Genomic DNA, 24,194 nt, shown 5'->3' with positions numbered 1-24,194 from the left:
GTTTACGCGAATAAACCTTATGTCAATTTGTATGCAGCAAGTGCACATGTGGGCCAAATGCATGACCATCAGTTCAGGAGGCTAAAGAACCAGCAATCAGGATAATCAGATCTGACTGTAGCTCAGTCAAATGTAGGCTATGTTTTTAGTTTATTTTATATAGTGCGCTCGCATTCCCCATCAAAGCTCAAAACAAAAATACACCCTTGGCTTAAACCTACTTAAGTAGGCTGAACACATCATAACATGCACATTTATTCTGTGTCATACATTCTAAAGTGAACCGAGATCCTTTTTAGGGCAGGATTCGTTCACATGCTTTTCTCATCGTTCTGCTACAACGCAACAGTTGATTCAGATCTGAATCAGTAGGCAAGCCTAGAAAGATCCGAACTTGCACCCTACAGTCCACCCTTGCAACAGGAAGCCTACTGAAAGGGGAGGAATTCGCCGTCGCGGCTGCACTTTCGCAAAGAGGGAACAAGAATGTGTCGCCTAGCCTGACTGGACTGGGCTACGGAATCAAAATCGTGTCATTTCGTCTCGGACAGAGCGTAAGTAGCATACAACTGCACATGCCTACAAAAATATCCAAAGCGCAGCTATGACCATCTTAAATCTAATTTGCCGAGGAGTTTTGCGCACTTACAAATCGTCTATTTCTTCTAGATCCCTTAACTTTAGGCGTAGCTGAGGTTATGCATCTGTACAGCAGAGATAGGCACAACACGACCACTGAGAAATACAGAGGAAGCCACCATCCACGAGATATATAGGCCTACTTGATTTGTTTGCAAGAATTAGCCCGGGTATAGACTTAGCCTATCTGTGTCCTTTTAAGACCGGACAGAAAATTCTTCATGGCTTCTCTTCTACGGAGTCTGGTTGAAGATGATGGCAGGTACCAAAAGTCCTTCCAGCTCTTCTTGGACCGCTCCTCTGAGCACCAGTGCATGCAGGACTTCATTCATGGCGTCCTCCCAGACATCCTGGCCAGGTGACTGCAAAGGCTCAGACCCTTCTGGACACCAGTCCCGATAAGACATTTTCTAATTCAAAGTCAAATTATAATGGCGTATTGAAAAATAGAAATCAAGACCTGTATGTAAGCACTGTACATTATGATATACTGTACATTATAACATTATGATTACATTATTCAAAGAACTGTCATGGCATAACATTGTCCTCTAAGTGTGAGTCTCTCTGCTGTAGCGTTGGAGAAGGAAACCATCTGAATGTCATGGGAATCGGAAGTGGAGCAGGTGAGAAGACTCACCTTATTAGCATCGAATTATAACCATGGAGGACACAGCCTTTGATCTGCCTGTTATACATTTGGTATGGTCTAATTTATAACTGTGTTGATGACTTCTACAGCATGAGACCTTGCCCTGTGGAACACCTGTAATCATTCTGAAGGCTGTCCAGCTGCCTTTATCGGTCTCAGTGTTAATAATCTCAATGTAACATTTCTCCAGGTTCATGGCAGTGCTTTTTCACTGTCAGTGTTACCAGTGGTAGCCTGTAGGGGGCACTACAACTATTTTTATGCCAATGTTCCTACCAGGCTACCTTTAGGAAGCTACGTGCAAAAGTTCAGTTCATGATGATACAGTAACAGTTCTGAATATTAACTAAATTTTGTTATTAACATTTTAGTATTCTCAAATCCAGTTCCCTAAACTGGTCACAGGATATCATGATAGGACCTGTTGACATATGGGTTTGAATACAAGCTTCTGTTTTGGGTCTCATGACCCTGTAGTGGGCCTGTGGCTGGTGTTCCTAGTGTGTGTGTATGTGTGTGTGTGTGTGTGTGTGTGTGTGTGTGTGTGTGTGTGTGTGTGTGTGTGTGTGTGTGTGTGTGTGTGTGTCCGCAGGGCAGATTGACCTGGAGATGTGCTCCCAGCTGCGTCTGAAGCACCCAGGGGTAACCGTGGACAACCAGGTGGTGGAGCCCAGTGGCCAGCAGCTTCACAACTACAAGGGTGGGACTACAGGACACAACACTACAACACTATTATAACACTAGAACTGGACTACAGGACACAACACTATAACACTATTATAACACAGGACCACTAGAACACTATTATAACACTAGAACACTATTATAACACTAGAACACTATAACAATATTATAACACTAGAACACTATTACATTAGAACACTATTATAACACTAGAACACTATTAAACTAGAACACTATTATAACACTACAACACTAGAACACTATTACACTAGAACACTATTATAACACTAGAACACTCGAACACTATTATAACACTAGAACAGTATAACAATATTATAACACTAGAACACTATTACACTAGAACACTATTACACTAGAACACTATTATAACACTAGAACAGTATAACACTATTATAACACTAGAACACTATTATAACACTAGAACACTATTATAACACTACAACACTAGAACACTATTATAACAATACAACACTAGAACACTATTATAACACTAGAACACCATTACACTAGAACACTATTATAACACTAGAACACTAGAACACTATTATAACACTAGAACACTATAACACTATTATAACACAGGACCACTAGAACACTATTATAACACTAGAACACTATTATAACACTAGAACACTATAACAATATTATAACACTAGAACACTATTACATTAGAACACTATTATAACACTAGAACACTATTAAACTAGAACACTATTATAACACTACAACACTAGAACACTATTACACTAGAACACTATTATAACACTAGAACACTCGAACACTATTATAACACTAGAACAGTATAACACTATTATAACACTAGAACACTATTATAACACTAGAACACTATTATAACACTACAACACTAGAACACTATTATAACAATACAACACTAGAACACTATTATAACATTAGAACACCATTACACTAGAACACTATTATAACACTAGAACACTAGAACACTATTATAACACTAGAACACTAGAACACTATTATAACACTAGAACACTATTATAACACTAGAACACTATTACACTAGAACACTATTATAACACTAGAACACTATAACAATATTAGAACACTAGAACACTATTATAACACTACAACACTATTATAACACTAGAACACCTAGAACTGGCCTCAGGACACACTACACTATTATAACACTAAAACACTAGAACAACACTAAAACTGGCCTACAGGACACAACACTAGAACACTATTATAACACTAAAACACTACAACACTATTATAACACTAAAACACTACAACACTATTATAACACTAGAACACTACAACACTATTATAACACTAGAACACTACAACACCTAGAACTGGCCTACAGGACACTATAATGCTGTGTTCACACCGGGCGCAAATTTTTCCGGCCGCGCGGCGAGTTTACATAGAAAGTCAATACAATTCGTGCAAACTGGGCGGCGGGCGGCACGGGAATCAGGCGAACTCGGCGGCGCGGCAGCCAGGACATTTGCAAAAGTTAAATTTTTTGAACTTTCTGTGGCGGATTCAGGCGGCAACCCATTGATCCCGCGGCGAGATTGGGGCGAACTGGGCGGCGTGAATTTTCTCGCCGCGCCCGGTGTGAACACAGCATAACACTACAACACTACAAGACTACACTACAACACTACAAGACTACACTACAAGACTACACTACAAGACTACACTACAACACTAGTATAACACTATAACTCTACAACACCTAGAACTGACCTCCACTCTGCTCATGTCCTGGGGCCGGCTGCACCAGCTGGACGTAAAAAAAGTCAGGTGTGAGACCTGCGTCAGGCTTAGCACCGCCCAGCGCTGTGATGAACATCTACACCTGTTCCACCATCTGAAACTACGACGAGGCGCAGCTCCGCCAGGCGGGAGCAATGCGCGTTCACGGATACATTCTATCACTCCGTTATGATACCGCTCACAGGGATACATTCTATCACAGCGGTAACTAAGTAACAGTGTTTTTAGGTTGAAAGGGGTGAAAATGAAGACTAAAAAACACAAGATGAAAAACACAAGATGAACTACACAGACAGATATATGCAATATTATAGAACTTTATAGCAAATATAGGCCAATTCTCACATCTAAACATAACAACACAATCATCAACGACAAGAAACAAGCAGTGTGGGCTTCAATTACGGCAGCAGTGAATGATTGTGCAGGAGGAGTTGGCTGTCGGACAGAGGAAGAGGTGAAACAGAAATGGAAAGATCTTATCCAAGCAGCAAGACGGGATGCCAGGTCTGATAAAGAATCCCCCAACAGGCGGCGGCCCGTTGCCCAAAATATCTCCATACAGCCCTATAATAATGGATTTGTTTGGGGGGGGGATAATGCGCCCACCTTCAACGGGCTTAGGGGCCCAGACAGCACTGTGATGATGCTGTCCCAGCCTGAGACGGAGTCGGATGACGGTGTGCAGACTCCCAGCATTTCAGCGCCCAGTAGGCCTACAGCAGCGACAAACAGACACCGGCCAATCTCTCCTGTAAGGGCCAGACGCAGTCCGGACCGTCAACGCAAGTTGGTTGAGAAAGAAATCCTAAGAGTGGAGATGGAAACTGAAAAACTGCGGGTGGAGAAGATTGAACTGGAGAAGCGTGAACTGAACTTGGAAATTCAACTACTTGAGTGACGGCTCTCCTATGACTCCTACACTTTTGAGGATGACAGCATATTTCTGACTTTAGATTAGGTCATACAATTATAGCCTATAGCCTACATGTGTATGTGAAGTAGATTTATTTACATATTAAAGCATAGGCTATTATAAGCCAATAGTAATAATAAGAACAATAGGCCTATAATAATAAAGCTGCAAGCAGCATTGTGGGGGCCAAGCGATGCAAACAATGTTTCAAACTTGACTCAAAACGAGGAATCTGACGGTACAAGCATTTCAATAATCAGAGATATGGTCGAACGAGATTCGAACCCTGTACCTTCTGCTTGCAAGGTCGACGTGCTACGCCTGTTCTTGTAACCGCGAGTCGCCCTAGTCCACATCCCATGTCAGCCTTCGCTTGCTCAGTTGAGTGAGAGGGAGGTGTCGTTTTTTAAATTGGCACACGGCTGTCATATCATAATATATATAAACTTCACCTTTTAAAGATGTTGAAATCAGGCATGACAGTTTTAGCAGATTGTGTTAACGACCTTAAAGGAGTAGTAAAGGGAAAATGCATGTTTAGCCCTGTTTTAAGGTTACTTATGATCATATACAATGGTTCAGATCAAAACGCTGACAAAACTAGCACTTTCGAGAAAGTCTTATAATTGCTCTACCACCATTTAGGTCATACAATGGATGTGGGTGGGCACCTTGAAAAATCATTCAAAAACATGTTAAACTCTCGATTTCAAAGACAAGAAGCTCACCGAGGTGTTAGTTGGCATTCTGACATATAATTCACCATAAAGTAAGATTGTAGTTTATCTGGGAAGGATTTTTTAAATATTTAGCATAGAACTATTTAGAGAAAGTTCATCAGTTCATTCAAACAGATCAGCCCTACTGAAGCCACATCCTTCTCTTAGCTCTCTGTCTCCATGTATATCGAGAGGTGTATTTGTGCGATCTCTCTAAACCCTCTGCGTCTGAAAGCCCGCTGGTCGTGTAGACTGTATATTAAACGCGCCGTACCGAAGTTTGACTAATATTTTTCATAAAAATGTGTCACCATGGAAACTAGTCAGGTATTTCTATCTTACACCTACTCAGGGGGAGGCGTGAGATTTAAACCCAGACGCAGCCCTGCGACCAGGTGGGGCAACAGGTATACATTTTTACGTCCAGCCTAGTCTCACATCCAAGTTGCGCCCAGCTGGTGCAACCGGCCCCTGGTGTCAGCTCACACAATTTCATGCTTAAAAACATGAAACGTTTTGTTAATGCTTAGAATAAACCATATTTACTATAATTAATTATGTTTTGTGGGAATAACTTAGACTTTACAATTTTTTTTGACTGCATCTGGTTTTGCCTAGTGCTCGTGTCCAAGACACCAAACTTAGATTATATGAACTTCACCTGGAATAAGATGACTGCCTCCGAGTTTGAAAAGCACTGGACAGAGAAGAACATGACCAAGAAGATGGACTTCATTCACATGATACAGGTCATATCTGTTACAGTATGCTGTTTTCTTGTGGCCTGTACACCTGAATAGCAGATTATAGAGTATCTGGATTATAATATGTCTGCATGTTTGTAATCCGGTGTCTTCCAGATGCTGTACTATGTGAAGGATCCTGGTGCCACCATATCCTTCTTCCACAGCCTCCTGAACAAGAACGGCAAACTTCTCATCATCCTTGTATCAGGTCAGTTGATGTCATTGAGAGGTTTTTGATGTGGTGAAATGTCTTGTATTTGGACAGAATAGTTATTGTTATGAGTCCGACCCTGGGAGGCCAAAGAGACGGCACGGAGCGGGGAGTCCTTCAGCCCGGGGGCGTGTTTATTCAGGGGGTTAGGAATCCTCCAGCCCAGGGGGGTGTCTATTCAGGAGGTTAGGAGTCCTTCAGCCTGGGGGGGTGTTTATTCAGGGGGTTAGGAGTCCTTCAGCCTGGGGGGGTGTCTATTCAGGGGGTTAGGAGTTCTTCAGCCTGGGGGGGGGGTATTCAGGGGGTTAGGAGTCCTTCAGCCTGGGGGGGGTTATTCAGGGGGTTAGGAGTCCTTCAGCCCGGGGGCGTGTTTATTCAGGGGGTTAGGAGTCCTTCAGCCCGGGGGCGTGTTTATTCAGGGGGTTAGGAGTCCTTCAGCCCGGGGGCTTGTTTATTCAGGGGGAAGAACAGAGTGAGGCTGGGGAAGAACAGGGTGAGGCTGGGGAAGAACAGAGTGAGGCTGGGTTCCACAGAAAAGCAGGCTAGTATAGAGAACACTCAAGGAGCTTGACTGTACCGTAAACATTAGGCTACGATCTGGCGACGAACAGCAGGTCTGACTGACTCTTGTAGCAGAGGAGCTGATCAGTGTCAGGTGCGCTGATTGCCTAATGGAGACCGGCTGTGTCGTCGCCTAGCCAACGCTCTCTAAGAGCGCGCAGGTGGAGGTCTGGTCAGAGGTGGAGGGCTGGTCAGAGGTAGAGGTGGAGGTCTGGTCAGAGGTGGAGGTCTGGTCAGAGGTGGAGCGCTGGCCAGAGGTGGAGGGCTGGTCAGAGGTGGAGGGCTGGTCAGAGGTGGAGGTCTGGTCAGAGGTGGAGGTGGAGTGTTGGTCAGAGGTGGAGGTCTGGTCAGAGGTGGAGGGTTGGTCAGAGGTGGAGGTCTGGTCAGAGGTGGAGGGTTGGTCAGAGGTGGAGGTCTGGTCAGAGGTGGAGGTCTGGTCAGAGGTGGAGGTCTGGTCTGAGGTGGAGGGTTGGTCAGGTGTTGGAGAGGCAGACTGGGAACGCGCTCAGCGCACACCCCACGACAAGTTATGATGTGATGACGATGTGTTGATGTGTGATATTGCATGTTGGTGTGTGATGTCCAATGTCGGTGTGTTATATTGTGTTGGTGTGTGATGTCCAGTGTTGGTGTGTTATATTGTGTGTTGGTGTGTGATGTCCAGTGTTGGTGTGTGATGTCCAGTGTTGGTGTGTGATATTGTGTTGGTGCGTGTCTCTGGGGTCAGGGGAGAGTGGCTGGGGGAAGCTCTGGAGAACCTACAGGAGCCAGCTGTGCAACACTGAGATCAGCCAGTGTGTGACCACCGGCGACATCAAGAGCCTTCTGGACACCAAAGGCCTTCGCTACCAGAGCTACGAGCTGCCCTCTCAGATTGACATCACAGAGTGCTTCACCGAGGGCGACGAGGAGGGGGAGCTGCTGCTGGACTTCCTGACCGAGGTGCTGGACTTCAGTAAGACGGCTCCCCCAGAGCTGAGGGCCGGGGTGCTGGAGCTGCTGAGACATCCTGACTGCAGCCAGCAGGCCGATGGGAGAGTCATATTCAACAACAACCTTGGAGTGCTGGTGGTTGAACCTTAAGAAATGTGTTTCAAACTACTGGAGCATGAAGCAGTTTTAGGGCCTGATGCTTCAGTCTGTCTGGTAGGAAGGACTACGTCTGAAAACATCACAGCACATTCACAGTTCAGCCACTATCAATTGCTATTATAATTGGAGCGTGAATTACACATTAATCATAGTTTTTAGACCTTGATAAAGCTGCTCATGAAATGTCAAATGCACACTTTGTCACCATGTTATAATGTGTACAGAGCCCTTAGTAATTCCAGATTTTTCTGAATTTGTCAGAAGTATAATCCGATACTTTTGTAAATAATCAAAGTAAGAAGTAGAAGCGTTATTGTGACTGTGATATGCTGTACAGTAAAGAGAATTTACTACTGTAGATTGAACTGTAGCTTCCTGTGCAAATACTTGTTAATAAACGGTTTCTCAAATTATCTTTGAGAAATGGAGAACTGGGGGTCTGTGGTGTTGTAGCGGTCCAATGCGTCGTGTTCTGGTGCAGCTGCCAATCCTTAGTCGGGGGTATTTAGACACTAGGGTCAGGGTCAGTTGGCTATCAAATTGGGTGAAAACAGGATGATAAACCAGGCCAGGTCCAGCCTGGCTTATGTGTGTTGGCTGGCTTGTTTCTGTGCGGGACTGGTAGGACGGTAATGTCTGATAAATAAAGATGGGTCTTGTCACCTGGACACATCAGTTCCAATGCTTCCAATGCTAATCCAGCACAATAAGAGCGGGGTAGCCAGATAGCTCATGGGCTCACAACAACTAGCAGTAGCTTCCATAACATTAATGGTAGCGGTCAGTGGCTAAAGCAGTTACAATAATGATAACATAAAGTCATCCCCACCAAGAACCCCGGTCTCCTGGGTGGGAGTCCAATGCTCTCACCACTACTCTACTTGTGCAGTGGAGATTGGCAGGTGGGTTTTGGTGTCCTTCTTCCCGTCCCTAGTGTGGGTTGGGGTTAGAATATGGGTTGGGGTTGGGACAGGATCTGATCTGTAAGGCAAGGGGTAAAGGTTGGAGTGAAAGGATGAACATGTGGAGGTTTGGGGTATAGTCCCATAAAGTCATCCCCACCGGGTCTTCAACCCCAGTCTCCAGGGTGGGAGTCCAATGCTCTCACCACTACTCTACTTGTGCAGTGGAGATCGGTAGGTTGATTTTGGTGTCCTTCTTGATTTTGGTGTGCTGGGACTACTGCCTCTTGTGGTGCCAACATTGAAATGCAGGCCAATATTGTCCGCAGTAACGGAGGGAGGGAGGGCCATTCCTGTGGGGGAGGAAGGTAATCTTTCACTTCTCTGCCTGCCTGCCTGTCTGTCTGTCTTTCTTTCTTTCTGTGTCTTGTCTGTCTGTCTGTCTAGTCTGTGTGTCTGTCTGTCAGCATGTAGAAGTCAATAGCATAATAACTTCTACACTATGATCACACAATAAGACCAATTTCTACAAAACGTGGTGGAGGATTGACCACGGGGCTGACCAAGGCCATAGCATAAAGGTCACAACGGGTCCTACTAATCACCACAAAGTACCACAAAGAACCACAAAGTACCACAAACTACCCCAAAGTATACCCCAAAGTACCCTAAAATACCCCAAAGTACCACAAAATACCCCAAAGTGCCCCCAAATACCACAAAGAGCCCCAATGTATACCCCAAAGTACCATAAAATACCCCAAAGTGCCTGGAAATATACCACAAAGTACCAGCTCTGTGGCCTAGTGGTAGAGTGTCCTAAATGTCTGACTCTTGGAAGCCTGTGGGTGTGACAGACTGGGCCAGACTCAGGTTGAATATCGCTGTCAGTGCAGGTCTTCAGGACACGCCCCGTAATGCCCTCTGGTCCTGCTACCTTCCTGGGCTTCTCACAGCGTGCGCAGATACAAGTGATGGTTCTCTCCTCCTCCTCCTCCTGCTCCTCCTCCTCCCCTCTCCTGTTTAACTCAGATGTCTGCCGCTGCTGTTCTCAAAGCGTCCATAGAAGGTGTTGAGCTTGCGAGCTCCGTGTCAGCACTCACTCACCACCTGGGGGAGGTTCCTTTGTAATCTGTCTATCTATATAGATCTTATTCGTAGCTGGTGAATATTACTCTCTCCCTCTCCCTTACTATTGAACCCCGTGTGTGTGTGTGTGTGTGCGTGTGTATGTGTGTGTGTGTGTGTGTGGTCGAGTAGGAGAGTGAGTTGGGTTTATGGGTGTGTGCCCATGGGGGAGGGTGTCTGTGCACGTCACATTCATCAACAGCAACCTGGAGGCTTTCATAACTGACCGGCAGCAGAATGGATTGCTCTGTCGGTCGCCACGAGTGCCCTGCACCCAGATAACAGTCCTGTGAAGCTGCACTTACAGAATTACTACATTATGTTGTAATATTATATTGAATCCAAGGCTGATATCACTAAATATACGGTATAAATAGTATAAAGTATGAGTATAAAGTATGAATGAATAGGGCTGGGTTTAAAAAAAGCGATTCATCGATTCGGAATCAAATGATTCAGAATCGATTCATGAATCCCAAAATCGATCTTTTATTTAATGAATGAATGAATGAATAAATGAAGGTATGAATAGTTCATTAATTAATTAAATGATTCATTCAATGATTCATTCATTCATTTTTGGAAATCAGTATCGATATCCAGCCCTAGTATTGATGTGTTGCATAACTTGGCAGTCATGTAATTAAGGTTACAGCTAAAAAAAACAAACAGGTTTTAGTATAACTAACCGAATTGATATTGAATCGAATTGAATCGTGATAATCGATTCTGAACCTTGTGAATCGGAATCGAATCGATTCTTGAAACCTGTGCTCAATGAACTGGGACCAACTCTGAGGTGAGTTCACAGTGCGCAGGAGATGCACTGATAATGGGGGCAGAGGTTGGATGGTTACTAATTAGAGGGTTCATAGAGTCCATCCAATTGTAGCCACGAGATAGACTAGGTTCGTCCAATAGTATCCATGTCCAGCTTTGAATCCAAGCCATAAACAAAGTTCAAGTGAGTACAATAAACTGCACCATATCTCATGAGAATACCACTCTGTGCAGGCGAAGTGTTTTTTTGATCAAGAGTGATGTCATCAGGGATGGACATTGGCCAATAAAACAAGGGGAGGGTTCACATGCTGAACCAGGGAGGCTCTAGCCAGTCAGACTGAGGGAGGCAGCAGCTCATTTCTCACTCTGCACACATTCAAGGTGATTTCCAATACATATTTCTTTCTATTTTCATATATTTCTTACTATAGTTTCTCAGTGAAATGTGTTTGTAGAGTAGTATCTTGTGCTTGTATTTTGTCGTCTAATTGTGTCTTGATTAGATTGATGTACTGCAGTTACCTGCAACATCTGGTTGACTCATACAATGGTACACCCTACTCTATCTGTAACCCAATGCAATAATGACTGTAGTCTGTGTCTATGTCTTTGCTGTACAGGTCACAAGCTGTAGCCATGGCTACTGAGCCAAAGCAAGCAGGATATGAGGGCCGCTACGTCCAGGGCTTCCAGTTCTACTTGAAACACTCTGGGGAGCACAAGGCTATACTTAAAGTCCCAGTTAACCAAAATCAGAGATTTGCTTGAAAACACATTCTATGTGTTAGTGATGCATTGCTGATAACATGTAAAAATGGGATGAACCATGCGTAGTACTGAATTGTGAAGTTAGACCAGTTTTGTGTTTTTGACCAGTTTTGATTTCTGGATTTTCTGGGCGGGTTTAAAACGGTACCGGATGACGTAGAGCGGTGTTCTTAGCATATCCCCGCCCTAACACTATATAAAGCTAGAACGGATTTGAATCTTCGGTTCTCCTGCTCAATCTTGAGTCTAGAATTAGCTAGTTTTAACCAACAGTCTAGAATTAGCTAGTTTTTCTTAGTCAGCAATGCCTATGCATAGAACTAAACGAAAATGTATCCTTCCTGGATGCCAGCAGGAATGGGATGATAAGATCTCCTTCTTTCACTCCCGAGTAAAGCTGAAATGAGAAGCAAATGGTTAGCATTTTTGAAGAGCCATGGTGTTACAGAGGAGTCTGTCACCGCTAGCGCCCGCCTCTGCAGCAAACATTTCACTCCCGAAAGCTTCTGCAATTATAATATGAGGCTTTTGGGTTTCACAGACTCACGACTGGTCCTGGTGAATTCGGCAGAGCCAACCATCTCCCTCCCCGGCCTCCATTCTCCTCCTGTCGCATCAACCTTTGGTGCCTACACCGCTGCCTTGTGTGCTTATAGCTAATTAACGTTATAACGTTAGCTAGGTAACGTAAGCAATAGGAAAATACACTGCTACGTTAATCTACAAAATGTGTCTTGACATTTATGTGGTAATGTCAGCTATGATGAATTATATGTAATCTTAGGAGGAATTATAGCTAACATTAGCTAGCTTGTTGCAGATGGGAGTGTGTATATAACCTTAGTCTAGCTAACATAGCTAGCAGCACCGACCAGGCGACCACCCACCAAATAACGTTACGGATGATATATGACTATAAGCGTTAACTATACAGAAACTGCCTGCCATATTTGTGGCACCTGATGTACGTATGGGTTCACCGGTAATGGTTACAGACAGTATATTTGTCCAGCGGGAGACCGGGAGGCGGGAGCGAGGGGGATGGTTAGGTAGACCAGCTGCAGCTGGAGAAAGACGCACCCTCTCCCAGTGAAGCGGTGCTCGGCGGCTACTGGCTGAACATTCCAGTTCTGTTGGATATGTTGCGGGAAAGTTGAAGCCGAGTGCTCGTTATTCTCACACATAACATTGCCAACGAGAGTGGATGAGTCTGTCCCGATTATCAACTCCGGTAGTGTACGCTTCTTCGCGCTATCAGCGCTGTTCAAGCCAGTGACTAAAAGGTACATTTTAAACAACTTTTTCCATTGATCCCAAGGGACGACAGGATCGCCTGGGAGGGATAGGAATGGGTCCGGAGGTGGCAGGGAGAAAATAGGGACCGACTCATACATTCCTCGTTGCCTGTTTTTGTATTTTGCATCTAAGGGTAACACTGGCGCGTTGGTATAGAGTAGCTACAGTTTTACCTGTGTTTGTCAGGAGGTAGGTTAGGAAGAAGCATCTGTGCGTTTGACTCATTAGACAAGTGTAATTTCAACTCCTCTCTGTTTTCACAAAGCTGTGCCTTCCTACCACAAAAGAGACGGCGTGCCAGTGTGACAATATGCAGACCAGAGAACGGTACTATTTGACAGGTTCTTCCCTCCACACCCCCTCCCCACGCAATTGGGTGTGGCTTCGGTGCCTCCAGCAGACACGCCCCCACAGTCTCAGACCAGAGAATGCTGCTGATTTTTAACCGATTTTGAAGCCTTATTTTATATACTTAGCGACATTTTTAATCACTCAGATTTGGCTGGGTGGTTAATGACATGTTTCCCTGTGGTGTGTGAAGCTCATAACAAAAATTTGAACTGGGTTAACCTGGACTTTAAGTAGGCTGCACACACAAATCATAACATGCACATTTATTCTGTCATACATTCTAAAGTGAACCGAGATCCTTTTTAGGGCAGGATTCGTTCACATGCTTTTCTCATCGTTCTGCTACAACGCAACAGTTGATTCAGATCTGAATCAGTAGGCAAGCCTAGAAAGATCCGAACTTGCACCCCACAGTCCACCCTTGCAACAGGAAGCCTACTGAAAGGGGAGGAATTCGCCGTCGCGGCTGCACTTTCGCAAAGAGGGAACAAGAATGTGTCGCCTAGCCTGACTGGACTGGGCTACGGAATCAAAATCGTGTCATTTCGTCTCGGACAGAGCGTAAGTAGCATACAACTGCACATGCCTACAAAAATATCCAAAGCGCAGCTATGACCATCTTAAATCTAATTTGCCGGGGAGTTTTGCGCACTTACAAATCGTCTATTTCTTCTAGATCCCTTAACTTTAGGCGTAGCTGAGGTTATGCATCTGTACAGCAGAGATAGGCACAACACGACCACTGAGAAATACAGAGGAAGCCACCATCCACGAGATATATAGGCCTACTTGATTTGTTTGCAAGAATTAGCCCGGGTATAGACTTAGCCTATCTGTGTCCTTTTAAGACCGGGCAGAAAATTCTCCATGGCTTCTCTTCTACGGAGTCTGGTTGAAGATGATGGCAGGTACCAAAAGTCCTTCCAGCTCTTCTTGGACCGCTCCTCTGAGCACCAGTGCATGCAGGACTTCATTCATGGCGTCCTCCCAGACATCCTGGCCAGGTGACTGCAAAGGCTCAGACCCTTCTGGACATTCTGGACACCAGTCCCAATAAGACATTTTCTAATTCAAAGTCAAATTATAATGGCGTATTGAAAAATAGAAATCAAGACCTGTATGTAAGCACTGTACATTGTGATCTCACTGTACATTATGATATACTGTACATTATAACATTATGATTACATTATTCAAAGAACTGTCAGGGCATAACATTGTCCTCTAAGTGTGAGTCTCTCTGCTGTAGCGTTGGAGAAGGAAACCATCTGAATGTCATGGGAATCGGAAGTGGAGCAGGTGAGAAGACTCAACTTATTAGCATCGAATTATAACCATGGAGGACACAGCCTTTGATCTGCCTGTTATACATTTAGTATGGTCTAATTTATAACTGTGTTGATGACTTCTACAGCATGAGACCTTGCCCTGTGGAACACCTGTAATCATTCTGAAGGCTGTCCAGCTGCCTTTATTGGTCTCAGTGTTAATAATCTCAATGTAACATTTCTCCAGGTTCATGGCAGTGCTTTTTCACTGTCAGTGTTACCAGTGGTAGCCTGTAGGGGGCACTACAACTATTTTTATGCCAATGTTCCTACCAGGCTACCTTTAGGAAGCTACGTGCAAAAGTTCAGTTCATGATGATACAGTAACAGTTCTGAATATTAACTAAATTTTGTTATTAACATTTTAGTATTCTCAAATCCAGTTCCCTAAACTGGTCACAGGATATCATGATAGGACCTGTTGACATATGGGTTTGAATACAAGCTTTTGTTTTGGGTCTCATGACCCTGTAGTGGGCCTGTGGCTGGTGTTCCTAGTGTGTGTGTGTGTGTGTGTGTGTGTGTCCGCAGGGCAGATTGACCTGGAGATGTGCTCCCAGCTGCGTCTGAAGCACCCAGGGGTAACCGTGGACAACCAGGTGGTGGAGCCCAGTGGCCAGCAGCTTCACAACTACAAGGGTGGGACTACAGGACACAACACTACAACACTATTATAACACTAGAACTGGACTACAGGACACAACACTATAACACTATTATAACACAGGACCACTAGAACACTATTATAACACTAGAACACTATTATAACACTAGAACACTATAACAATATTATAACACTAGAACACTATTACATTAGAACACTATTATAACACTAGAACACTATTAAACTAGAACACTATTATAACACTACAACACTAGAACACTATTACACTAGAACACTATTATAACACTAGAACACTCGAACACTATTATAACACTAGAACACCATTACACTAGAACACTATTATAACACTAGAACACTAGAACACAATTATAACACTAGAACACTATTATAACACTAGAACACTATTATAACACTAGAACACTATTACACTAGAACACTATTATAACACTAGAACACTATAACAATATTAGAACACTAGAACACTATTATAACACTACAACACTATTAGAACACTAGAACACCTAGAACTGGCCTCAGGACACACTACACTATTATAACACTAAAACACTAGAACAACACTAAAACTGGCCTACAGGACACAACACTAGAACACTATTATAACACTAAAACACTACAACACTATTATAACACTAAAACACTACAACACTATTATAACACTAGAACACTACAACACTATTATAACACTAGAACACTACAACACCTAGAACTGGCCTACAGGACACTATAATGCTGTGTTCACACCGGGCGCAAATTTTTCCGGCCGCGCGGCGAGTTTACATAGAAAGTCAATACAATTCGTGCAAACTGGGCGGCGGGCGGCACGGGAATCAGGCGAACTCGGCGGCGCGGCAGCCAGGACATTTGCAAAAGTTACATTTTTTGAACTTTCTGTGGCGGATTCAGGCGGCAACCCATTGATCCCGCGGCGAGATTGGGGCGAACTGGGCGGCGTGAATTTTCTCGCCGCGCCCGGTGTGAACACAGCATAACACTACAACACTACAAGACTACACTACAACACTACAAGACTACACTACAAGACTACACTACAAGACTACACTACAAGACTACACTACAACACTAGTATAACACTATAACTCTACAACACCTAGAACCAAGCCCCCAGGATTCGAAATCTAAAGTGAAGGCCTATTGAACCGCGCCATCTTGGCTAGATTTGTAGTCATTTGGCTATTTCCGGTGACTTTTGTACTTGCGCAGTTGAGCTTTTCTGTCCGACGCGCGTCCACGAAAAAGTTCACCTTTATGTGAAATGTAGACGCACGTTCCCGGCTCTCTCGGCTCTCCCCGCTTTGATTTAGCAATGAAAACCGGCTTGCATATTAATAATTGCTGTCAAATGATCACTCCAGTTTATCACCGTATCCCACTACCATTTCAACTATGCACAGGAGGTTGTCTTGTGGTCATTTTCATTAAAAAATGATTAGCCTGATCAGTTTGTTGTATGTATTAAGCCCTTTTTGGGCGGTGTGCTTTGACTACTCTCCTTTTTTGTGGTCATTTTCATTAACACATTTGATTAAACATCCGCACTGGCCTATGAACGGCTAAAGATTCCCCAGGCAGAGCTGGTTGATGCTAGGGAAAGGGATGTCTGGGGCCCCCTGCTGGAACTGCTGCCTCCGCGACCCGACCCCGGATAAGCGGATGACGATGGATGGTATTAAAATACTTTAGCCGGGACCCCGTTGATGTTAGAATGAATAGGCTACCTTTATTTGTGGTACTTGAACTTGTATCTGCGTTTCTGGCTTGCCATCATGGATGTATTGTTCATAGGCTATGTTTATCGGATGAGATGCAGTTGTCCGGGCAGGTCAGCTAATGTGATTTACGAATGGAAATGCATGCTTGGGAATATTTAGACATTTCAAACTTCCTCTGTTAAGGTGGTGCTGGGGACAGCGCAGACGGCCTGCATGGCAGTAAATTATCAAAAATGAGGCAAAATCTATCTATGAAAATAACCTCAGATTGAAACATATTTTGTGGTGAATAAGGCGATATAGGCTTAATGTGTATTTATACGGAGATAAGATTCGATTGATCAAGGGCGAGTGTGAAATAGCAGCCACGAACTCAGCGGGTTATCCGAGATGCGGTAGCCGCGGCCAAAGCTCCTGCTGGCGGGGAGGGAAGCTTTTCAACTCGCCGGTCACTGGCTCCCTGGAGGAATTTAGCCTGGCTGCAATAACGTTATCGCGAACGGAATGAATACCATCTACTAGCAAACAAAACATGTTCAGTTATATTTAACCTGTTAAAACTAAGATGCCTGGATGAAAAAATAATGTCTCCAATGGATATATTTGACAAAAACAGGTTAATATGCAAGCCGGTTTTCATTGCTAAATCAAAGCGGGGAGAGCCGGGAACGTGCGTCTACATTTCATATAAAGGTGAACTTTTTCGTGGACGCGCGTCGGACAGAAAAGCTCAACTGCGCAAGTACAAAAGTCACCGGAAGGCCAGAAAAGCACAACTGGCCAAGTACAAAAGTCACCGGAAATAGTCAAATGACTACAAATTTGCCAAGATGGCGCGGTTCAATAGGGCTTCATTGTTGATATCGGTCAGTGGATGGAGTGGCTGTATCCAGTTCTATTAATACATCCATGCCTAGAACTGACCTCCACTCTGCTCATGTCCTGGGGCCGGCTGCACCAGCTGGACGTAAAAAAGTCAGGTGTGAGACCTGCGTCAGGCTTAGCACCGCCCAGCGCTGTGATGAACATCTACACCTGTTCCACCATCTGAAACTACGACGAGGCGCAGCTCCGCCAGGCGGGAGCAATGCGCGTTCACGGATACATTCTATCACTCCATTATGATACCGCTCACAGGGATACATTCTATCACAGCGGTTACTAAGTAACAGTGTTTTTAGGTTGAAAGGGGTGAAAATGAAGACTAAAAAACACAAGATGAAAAACACAAGATGAACTACACAGACAGAAATATGCAATATTACAGAACTTTATAGCAAATATAGGCCAATTCTCACATCTAAACATAACAACACAATCATCAACGACAAAAAACAAGCAGTGTGGGCTTCAATTACGGCAGCAGTGAATGATTGTGCAGGAGGAGTTGGCTGTCGGACAGAGGAAGAGGTGAAACAGAAATGGAAAGATCTTATCCAAGCAGCAAGACGGGATGCCAGGTCTGATAAAGAATCCCCCAACAGGCGGCGGCCCGTTGCCCAAAATATCTCCATACAGCCCTATAATAACGGATCTGTTTGGGGGGGGGGATAATGAGCCCACCTTCAACGGGCTTAGGGGCCCAGACAGCACTGTGATGTTGCTGTCCCAGCCTGAGACGGAGTCGGATGACGGTGTGCAGACTCCCAGCATTTCAGCGCCCAGTAGGCCTACAGCAGCGACAAACAGACACCGGCCAATCTCTCCTGTAAGGGCCAGACGCAGTCCGGACCGTCAACGCAAGTTGGTTGAGAAAGAAATCCTAAGAGTGGAGATGGAAACTGAAAAACTGCGGGTGGAGAAGATTGAACTGGAGAAGCGTGAACTGAACTTGGAAATTCAACTACTTAAGTGACGGCTCCTATGACTCCTACACTTTTGAGGATGACAGCATATTTCTGAATTTAGATTAGGTCATACAATTATAGCCTATAGCCTACATGTGTATGTGAAGTAGATTTATTTACATATTAAAGCATAGGCTATTATAAGCCAATAGTAATAATAAGAACAATAGGCCTATAACAATAAAGCTGCAAGCAGCATTGTGGGGGCCAAGCGATGCAAACAATGTTTCAAACTTGACTCAAAACGAGGAATCTGGCGGTACAAGCATTTCAATAATCAGACATATGGTCGAACGAGATTCGAACCCTGTATTTTCTGCTTGCAAGGTCGACGTGCTACGCCTGTTCTTGTAACCGCGAGTCGCCCTAGTCCACATCCCATGTCAGCCTTCGCTTGCTCAGTTGAGTGAGAGGGAGGTGTCGTTTTTTAAATTGGCACACGGCTGTCATATCATAATATATATAAACTTCACCTTTTAAAGATGTTGAAATCAGGCATGACAGTTTTAGCAGATTGTGTTAACAATGACCTTAAAGGAGTAGTAAAGGGAAAATGCATGTTTAGCCCTGTTTTAAGGTTACTTATGATCATATACAATGGTTCAGATCAAAACGTTGACAAAACTAGCACTTTTGAGAAAGTCTGATAATTGCTCTACCACCATTTAGGTCATACAATGGATGTGGGTGGGCACCTTGAAAAATCATTCAAAAACATGTTAAAATCTCGATTTCAAAGACAAGAAGCTCACCGAGGTGTTAGTTGGCATTCTGACATATAATTCGCCATAAAGTAAGATTCTAGTTTATCTGGGAAGGATTTTTTTAATATTTAGCATAGAACTATTTAGAGAAAGTTCATCAGTTCATTCAAACAGATCAGCCCTTCTGAAGCCACATCCTTCTCTTAGCTCTCTGTCTCCATGTATATCGAGAGGGTTTGTGCGATCTCTCTAAACCCTCTGCGTCTGAAAGCCCGCTGGTCATGTAGACGGTATATTAAACGCGCCGTACCGAAGTTTGACTAATATTTTTCATAAAAATGTGTCACCATGGAAACTAGTCAGGTATTTCTATCTTACACATACTCAGGGGGAGGCGTGAGATTTAAACCCAGATGCAGCCCTGCGACCAGGTGGGCCAACAGGTATACATTTTTACGTCCAGCCTAGTCTCACATCCAAGTTGCGCCCAGCTGGTGCAACCGGCCCCTGGTGTCAGCTCACACAATTTCATGCATAAAAACATGAAACGTTTTGTTAATGCTTAGAATAAACCATATTTACTATAATTCATTATGTTTTGTGGAAATAACTTAGACTTTACAAAATGTTTTGACTGCATCTGGTTTTGCCTAGTGCTCGTGTCCAAGACACCAAACTTAGATTATATGAACTTCACCTGGAATAAGATGACTGCCTCCGAGTTTGAAAAGCACTGGACAGAGAAGAACATGACCAAGAAGATGGACTTCATTCACATGATACAGGTCATATCTGTTACAGTATGCTGTTTTCTTGTGACCTGTACACCTGAATAGCAAATTATAGAGTATCTGGATTATAATATGTCTGCATGTTTGTAATCCGGTGTCTTCCAGATGCTGTACTATGTGAAGGATCCTGGTGCCACCATATCCTTCTTCCACAGCCTCCTGAACAAGAACGGCAAACTTCTCATCATCCTTGTATCAGGTCAGTTGATGTCATAGAGATGTTTTTGATGTGGTGAAATGTCTTGTATTTGGACAGAATAGTTATTGTTATGAGTCCGACCCTGGGAGGCCAAAGACGGCACGGAGCGGGGAGTCCTTCAGCCCGGGGGCGTGTTTATTCAGGGGGTTAGGAATCCTCCAGCCCAGGGGGGTGTCTATTCAGGAGGTTAGGAGTCCTTCAGCCTGGGGGGGTGTTTATTCAGGGGGTTAGGAGTCCTTCAGCCTGGGGGGGTGTCTATTCAGGGGGTTAGGAGTTCTTCAGCCTGGGGGGGGGGGTATTCAGGGGGTTAGGAGTCCTTCAGCCTGGGGGGGGTTATTCAGGGGGTTAGGAGTCCTTCAGCCCGGGGGCGTGTTTATTCAGGGGGTTAGGAGTCCTTCAGCCCGGGGGCTTGTTTATTCAGGGGGAAGAACAGAGTGAGGCTGGGGAAGAACAGGGTGAGGCTGGGGAAGAACAGAGTGAGGCTGGGTTCCACAGAAAAGCAGGCTAGTATAGAGAACACTCAAGGAGCTTGACTGTACCGTAAACATTAGGCTACGATCTGGCGACGAACAGCAGGTCTGACTGACTCTTGTAGCAGAGGAGCTGATCAGTGTCAGGTGCGCTGATTGCCTAATGGAGACCGGCTGTGTCGTCGCCTAGCCAACGCTCTCTAAGAGCGCGCAGGTGGAGGTCTGGTCAGAGGTGGAGGGCTGGTCAGAGGTAGAGGTGGAGGTCTGGTCAGAGGTGGAGGTCTGGTCAGAGGTGGAGGGTTGGTCAGAGGTGGAGGGCTGGTCAGAGGTGGAGGTCTGGTCAGAGGTGGAGGTGGAGTGTTGGTCAGAGGTGGAGGTCTGGTCAGAGGTGGAGGGTTGGTCAGAGGTGGAGGGCTGGTCAGGTGGAGGTCTGGTCAGAGGTGGAGGTCTGGTCAGAGGTGGAGGGTTGGTCAGGTGGAGGTCTGGTCAGAGGTGGAGGTCTGGTCAGAGGTGGAGGGTTGGTCAGGGGTGGAGGTCTGGTCAGAGGTGGAGGGCTGGTCAGAGGTGGAGGTCTGGTCAGAGGTGGAGGTCTGGTCAGAGGTGGAGGTCTGGTCTGAGGTGGAGGGTTGGTCAGGTGTTGGAGAGGCAGACTGGGACGCGCTCAGCGCACACCCCACGACAAGTTATGATGTGATGACGATGTGTTGATGTGTGATATTGCATGTTGGTGTGTGATGTCCAATGTCGGTGTGTTATATTGTGTTGGTGTGTGATGTCCAGTGTTGGTGTGTTATATTGTGTGTTGGTGTGTGTCTCTGGGGTCAGGGGAGAGTGGCTGGGGGAAGCTCTGGAGAACCTACAGGAGCCAGCTGTGCAACACTGAGATCAGCCAGTGTGTGAACACCGGCGACATCAAGAGCCTTCTGGACACCAAAGGCCTTCGCTACCAGAGCTACGAGCTGCCCTCTCAGATTGACATCACAGAGTGCTTCACCGAGGGCGACGAGGCGGGGGAGCTGCTGCTGGACTTCCTGACCCAGGTGCTGGACTTCAGTAAGACGGCTCCCCCAGAGCTGAGGGCCGGGGTGCTGGAGCTGCTGAGACATCCTGACTGCAGCCAGCAGGCCGATGGGAGAGTCATATTCAACAACAACCTTGGAGTGCTGGTGGTTGAACCTTAAGAAATGTGTTTCAAACTACTGGAGCATAAAGCAGTTTTAGGGCCTGATGCTTCAGTCTGTCTGGTAGGAAGGTCTACGTCTGAAAACATCACAGCACATTCACAGTTCAGCCACTATCAATTGCTATTATAATTGGAGCGTGAATTACACATTAATCATAGTTTTTAGACCTTGATAAAGCTGCTCATGAAATGTCAAATGCACACTTTGTCACCATGTTATAATGTGTACAGAGCCCTTAGTAATTCCTGATTTTTCTGAATTTGTCAGAAGTATAATCCAATACTTTTGTAAATAATCGAAGTAAGAAGTAGAAGCGTTATTGTGACTGTGATATGCTGTACAGTAAAGAGAATTTACTACTGTAGATTGAACTGTAGCTTCCTGTGCAAATACTTGTTAATAAACGGTACTCATGCATACTCAAATTATCTTTGAGAAATGGAGAACTGGGGGTCCGTGGTGTTGTAGCGGTCCAATGTGTCGTGTTCTGGTGCAGCTGCCAATCCTTAGTCGGGGGTATTTAGACACTAGGGTCAGGGTCAGTTGGCTATCAAATTGGGTGAAAACAGGATGATAAACCAGGCCAGGTCCAGCCTGGCTTATGTGTGTTGGCTGGTTTGTTTCTGTGCAGGACTGGTAGGACGGTAATGTCTGATAAATAAAGATTGGTCTTGTCACCTGGACACATCAGTTCCAATGCTTCCAATGCTAATCCAGCACAATAAGAGCGGGGTAGCCAGTTAGCTCATGGGCTCACAACAACTAGCAGCAGCTTCCATAACATTAATGGTAGCGGTCAGTGGCTAAAGCAGTTACACTAATGATAACATAAAGTCATCCCCACCAGGAACCCCGGTCTCCTGGGTGGGAGTCCAATGCTCTCACCACTACTCTACTTGTGCAGTGGAGATCGGCAAGTGGGTTTTGGTGTCCTTCTTCCCGTCCCTAGTGTGGGTTGGGGTTAGAATATGGGTTGGGGTTGGGACAGGATCTGATCTATAAGGCAAGGGGTAAAGGTTGGAGTGAAAGGATGAACATGTGGAGGTTTGGGGTATAGTCCCATAAAGTCATCCCCACTGGGTCTTCAACCCCAGTCTCCAGGGTGGGAGTCCAATGCTCTCACCACTACTCTACTTGTGCAGTGGAGATCGGCAGGTTGATTTTGGTGTCCTTCTTGATTTTGGTGTGTTGGGACTACTGCCTCTTGTGGTGCCAACATTGAAATGCAGGCCAACATTGTCCGCAGTAACGTAGGGAGGGAGGGCCATTCCTGTGGGGGAGGAAGGTAATCTTTCACTTCTCTGCCTGTCTGTCTGTCTGTCTTTCTTTCTGTGTCCTGTCTGTCTGTCAAGTCTGTCTGTGTGTCTGTCTGTCAGCATGTAGAAGTCAATAACATAATAACTTCTACATAATGATCACACAATAAGACCAATTTCTACAAAACGTGGTGGAGGATTGACCACGGGGCTGACCAAGGCCATAGCATAAAGGTCACAACGGGTCCTACTAATCACCACAAAGAACCACAAAGTACCACAAACTACCCCAAAGTATACCCCAAAGTACCCTAAAATACCCCAAAGTACCACAAAATACCCCAAAGTGCCCCCAAATACCACAAAGAGCCCCAATGTATACCCCAAAATACCCCAAAGTACCATAAAATACCCCAAAGTGCCTGGAAATATACCACAAGTAAAGGTACCCTAAAATACCTCAAAAGACCAGCTCTGTGGCCTAGTGGTAGAGTGTCCTAAATGTCTGACTCTTGGAAGCCTGTGGGTGTGACAGACTGGGCCAGACTCAGGTTGAATATCGCTGTCAGTGCAGGTCTTCAGGACACGCCCCGTAATGCCCTCTGGTCCTGCTACCTTCCTGGGCTTCTCACAGCGTGCGCAGATACAAGTGATGGTTCTCTCCTCCTCCTCCTCCTGCTCCTCCTCCTCCCCTCTCCTGTTTAACTCAGATGTCTGCCGCTGCTGTTCTCAAAGCGTCCATAGAAGGTGTTGAGCTTGCGAGCTCCGTGTCAGCACTCACCACCTGGGGGAGGTTCCTTTGTAAT

General features: G+C 45.1%; 2 protein-coding genes across 2 annotated transcripts; both read left to right on the top strand.

Moving 5' to 3' along the window:
• Positions 1 to 425: 425 nt before the first annotated feature.
• On the top strand, positions 426 to 8,380 carry LOC311324888 (histamine N-methyltransferase-like). The gene is made up of 7 exons (XM_084457485.1): positions 426 to 554; positions 842 to 997; positions 1,216 to 1,265; positions 1,884 to 1,991; positions 6,014 to 6,144; positions 6,256 to 6,349; positions 7,641 to 8,380. Exons 2-7 carry the CDS (start codon positions 861 to 863, stop codon positions 7,994 to 7,996), a joined length of 876 nt encoding a protein of 291 aa, XP_084313611.1. The 5' UTR covers positions 426 to 554; positions 842 to 860; the 3' UTR covers positions 7,997 to 8,380.
• A 3,208-nt stretch (positions 8,381 to 11,588) lies between these two features.
• Positions 11,589 to 22,694, top strand: LOC311324877 (histamine N-methyltransferase-like). The gene is made up of 7 exons (XM_084457474.1): positions 11,589 to 13,794; positions 14,082 to 14,237; positions 14,483 to 14,532; positions 15,093 to 15,200; positions 20,143 to 20,273; positions 20,385 to 20,478; positions 21,774 to 22,694. The coding sequence occupies exons 2-7, from the start codon at positions 14,101 to 14,103 to the stop codon at positions 22,127 to 22,129; spliced, it is 876 nt and encodes a 291-aa protein (XP_084313600.1). The 5' UTR covers positions 11,589 to 13,794; positions 14,082 to 14,100; the 3' UTR covers positions 22,130 to 22,694.
• Positions 22,695 to 24,194: the final 1,500 nt, after the last annotated feature.

Source organism: Borostomias antarcticus (assembly GCF_949987555.1).
Source record: "Borostomias antarcticus genome assembly, chromosome: 2".
NCBI classification, from domain to species: Eukaryota; Metazoa; Chordata; class Actinopteri; order Stomiiformes; family Stomiidae; genus Borostomias; species Borostomias antarcticus.
The sequence above is the reverse complement of the archived record's forward strand: the minus strand, read 5'-3'. Positions and strand labels throughout refer to the sequence as shown.

Coding starts and splice junctions, on each gene's coding strand:
- LOC311324888 (XM_084457485.1), top strand. CDS start 861: ATGGCTTCTCTTCTACGGAGTCTGGTTGAAGATGATGGCAGGTACCAA. Junction 998..1,215: donor CTCCCAGACATCCTGGCCAG/GTGACTGCAAAG, acceptor TCTCTGCTGTAG/CGTTGGAGAAGGAAACCATC. Junction 1,266..1,883: donor GGGAATCGGAAGTGGAGCAG/GTGAGAAGACTC, acceptor GTGTGTCCGCAG/GGCAGATTGACCTGGAGATG.
- LOC311324877 (XM_084457474.1), top strand. CDS start 14,101: ATGGCTTCTCTTCTACGGAGTCTGGTTGAAGATGATGGCAGGTACCAA. Junction 14,238..14,482: donor CTCCCAGACATCCTGGCCAG/GTGACTGCAAAG, acceptor TCTCTGCTGTAG/CGTTGGAGAAGGAAACCATC. Junction 20,479..21,773: donor TCTCATCATCCTTGTATCAG/GTCAGTTGATGT, acceptor CTCTGGGGTCAG/GGGAGAGTGGCTGGGGGAAG.